Here is a 3446-nt window from a genome sequence, read left to right on the forward strand (position 1 = left end):
CAATCTACAGACAAACTGCATATTATGGAAACCTCTATAGATCGGAGGGTTAATAATCTTAAGATCATCCTATAGCAATGAGTTTTTTGGGCAACACCTAATTACGTTGTGGCCCATCACATGAACGGTTTGGATCATCCTACAGTGTTGTCCGTACAGCACTTTTTGAAAAATACGAGACTAAAAGGGCTTACACCATATAAAATCTCTAATTCAAGGATGTTTTCCACCCTTTCGTTTTTAACAAAGAGACAAACAAAAGGGTGCGGAAATGGAGAAAATAGGGGTGAGAAACATAATCACACTTCTTCCATTAAGGAGATAATATTTTTTCGCCCCCATGTAGGATTATGCGCCCCCCCCTGATAGAGTGAATTGTGGCAGACTTTAAACCTTTTTGATGTCAGATCATTTTTCAAGGGGGCGCATAATCCTACAGGGGGTGGAAAACAAATCATCACCCTTTCTTTATCCGCATCTTCTTCCCTCCGCATAAAACATTTCCCTACAACGGATAAGTTTTTCAATCCTTCATTTCTCTCCAAAAATCCATGGCCGCGTCCTTCAATTTCCCGCGAATTCCTTTCTCTACGAACCCTAACCCTAACCCTAACCCCTCTCTCCGACCCTTCCCCATCTCAATCCGTACTCCCATCTCAGCCAAATTGGAGAAACCCTTACCGTCGATCAGATCCAGAGATCCGATCACTGAGATCGATTGGATCGTTAATCCATCGATACGTTATGCGAATGTGATGTTCTTTAGATCGGGTTATAATGTTCAGGTGATGGTGGATGAAGGAGAGCCTGAAGAGGTGCTTTTAAGGAGGTTTAAAAGGGAAGTTTCGAAAGCGGGTGTGATTCAGGAGTGTAAGAGGAGGAGGTTTTTTGAGAATAAGCAGGAAGAGAAGAAGAGGAAGGTTAGGGAAGCTGGGAAGAGGAATCGTCGTAGGTAAGTAGAAAAGTAGCGATTTTTTTTTTATAGTTAAAACCGTAGTTCTTCTCTTTTTTTTGATGGTTAAAACCCTAGTTCTTCTCTCTTTTTTTTTTTTTGATAGTTAAAACCCTAGTTCTTCTCTCTCTCGCTCTCTCTCTCATCGATTTCGAAGAGGAATCGTCGAAGGTGAAAAAGAAAAAGTAGTGATTTTTCCATCTTAAAAACCCTAGTTCTATTCTGTTGTCTCTGTTTCTGTTATCAATTTCGAAGAGGAATCTTCGAAGGTGTAAAAGAGAAAAAGTAGTGATTTTTCGATGTTAAAACCCCTAGTTCTGTTCTTTTGTCTCTGTTCTCTGTTCTCTTATCCATTTCGAAGAGGAATCGTTGAAGGTAAGAAAAAGAAGAAAAAGTAGTGATTTTTTCCATATTAAAAACCCTAGTTCTGTTCTTTTGTCTCTTTCTCTCTCTTATCAATTTCTTGTTCGTCTTTGTTTTTTTTTTTTTTCTTGATTTTGTAGAATGTGATGGATTTTCTGAGGAGCTAAATTTGCGATTATTTGACCTTAGAAATCCCAGTTTGTTTATTTTATTAATTTTATTTGGTTTTTGATAGAATGTGATGGATTTTTTGAAGAGCAATTTGCAATTATCCGTCCTTAGAAGTTAGATCCCCCTGAGCAAACCTCCACGGGTGAGGATGATTACCCTTCAACCACCTGATGACGTTAAGGGAATCGCCCTCAGGATCACTCTATCTAGGTCTCTAACCTCTATTCTCCTAATGCCTTGTGCTACAGCTCTCGTCACTGCCTCATTGGTGTCTGTTATCCCAATAATGCTTGAGAAAGCTCACTTTGTGGCCCCATTTTCATATTTTAGAACTTTTCCTACTCGTGCAGGTCCTGGATTCCCCATGCTGGACCTGTCAATGTTTAGGTTCCCTTGTCTTGGCCCAGGCGGGTACCACCCAGGGGTAGGATGCTCAACTTGCTCGCTCCCGGTAGCACATATAGCTCTCCAACCATGCCATAAATCATAGGTTGTTCTACACCTGTTTACCCTGCTAGCATTCATGTCGGAATCCGTATTTTTCCTTACAAAGTCAATCAAAACACCTTTGACTTTCCTGAGTTAGCTTCACCTGTCTAGGCCCAGATGTATTTTTCCTTACCTGCTGATGCAAGTTCTTCCCTTCTGAATCAGATAGTACTCTGATCACGACACACAGAATCGAATCGGATTTGCTTTGGTGGTATTTTAGCAGATTTGTTTTGGTAGTATTTTAGCATTTTAAAACACTGGCACAATGTAAACAGCTGATTCCTTCTGCATTACAGGTCTAACACCAGGTTTCTACATGAATGTATGAAATGCCCATATGAAAGTCTGTTGTGGTTGATTAAACATGGATCCCACTCTCTTTCCCTCTATTGATTTTTCTCTTTGGATGTTTCTCACTTGATCATTCCGATTAGAAAGTTTACAACCATGTATACATGGAATCACAAGGATCTCTCTATAATTGTAGAAACAGAATCACCATAAAACAGAAAATGGCTAACAAGAAACTCCATTCCATTTGATCTGTTACAGACGTTTTGGGCCGAGATTCACACCAACAGAAGGAGATGCTGCACCTAAGAAGGCCGAGGCTGCGGAAGATGAAGACAACTGGGATATGCCGGCAGGAGGCCTTCCTCATTGACATGTCTCCGACCATTTCCGTCAGGAGGCCTTCGTTATTGACATGTCTCCAACCATTTCCGTAAATTGGGAGGTACTCTATCTTTTTGTAATTTCTTTTCTGTGATCTGTAGAGCTTTCAGCAATAGTGGATATTGTTTCACCTCTGAAATGTACTATTGTCTTTCATGTCAAAGATGGTTAGAATTCAGTTGTCAAGAGGCTCATTTAGTATCCATGATATTTGTCCAAGGGAAAAAAATTGTTCAATCCAAGAGTTTCTAATCCTCCCTCTTCTTCTTCTGTAATTTGGTTAACAGTTCATTCTGTGGATGTAAAATTCATGAGTAGGCTGAATGCTGCACAAGTTTGCAAGTGCTTAGTTTTTACAACAGATTTGTATGAGACTGTTTTCTATCTATCAATTTAGCAGTGTCTACCTCTTTTGTATGTTTCTTAGGCCATGTTTGGCCACCATGAAAAAAATATTCCTTAGAATATTTCTAGCAAATTTTTTTTTGAATGGTAAAAAAAAAACCCAATTCTGAATAGGTATTTTCTTTACACCAGTTTTTAGGAATTTTTTGATGCTATCTCTATTTCCTCCCATTTAATCATCTCCACCTGCATCCTTCTCAGCCTCTCTCACACAATTGGGCCTGCAGATATTTCATGGAATACTTTTCATGGTTGCCAAACATGCCCTTAATTGTTGATTGCCATATCCTGCAAGTTTTTTGATTGGTCTCTGTAGACCCTACAAGAATACATTCTCTCTTTCTCGAATCTTTACAAATGATCAAGGGCTAAACCTTATACTGTAAGG

At 39.4% G+C, this 3446-nt stretch overlaps 1 protein-coding gene across 1 annotated transcript; it reads left to right on the forward strand.

Moving 5' to 3' along the window:
- The first annotated feature begins 502 nt into the window (after positions 1-502).
- On the forward strand, positions 503-3059 carry LOC143851034 (small ribosomal subunit protein bS21c-like). Its single transcript, XM_077360359.1, has 2 exons — positions 503-952; positions 2531-3059. Exons 1-2 carry the CDS (start codon positions 552-554, stop codon positions 2640-2642), a joined length of 513 nt encoding a protein of 170 aa, XP_077216474.1. The 5' UTR covers positions 503-551; the 3' UTR covers positions 2643-3059.
- Positions 3060-3446: the final 387 nt, after the last annotated feature.

The sequence above is a fragment of the Tasmannia lanceolata genome, unplaced genomic scaffold (assembly GCF_043159265.1).
Source record: "Tasmannia lanceolata isolate RefF3 unplaced genomic scaffold, GAP_Taslan_0.1 ptg000018l, whole genome shotgun sequence".
Taxonomy (NCBI): domain Eukaryota; kingdom Viridiplantae; phylum Streptophyta; class Magnoliopsida; order Canellales; family Winteraceae; genus Tasmannia; species Tasmannia lanceolata.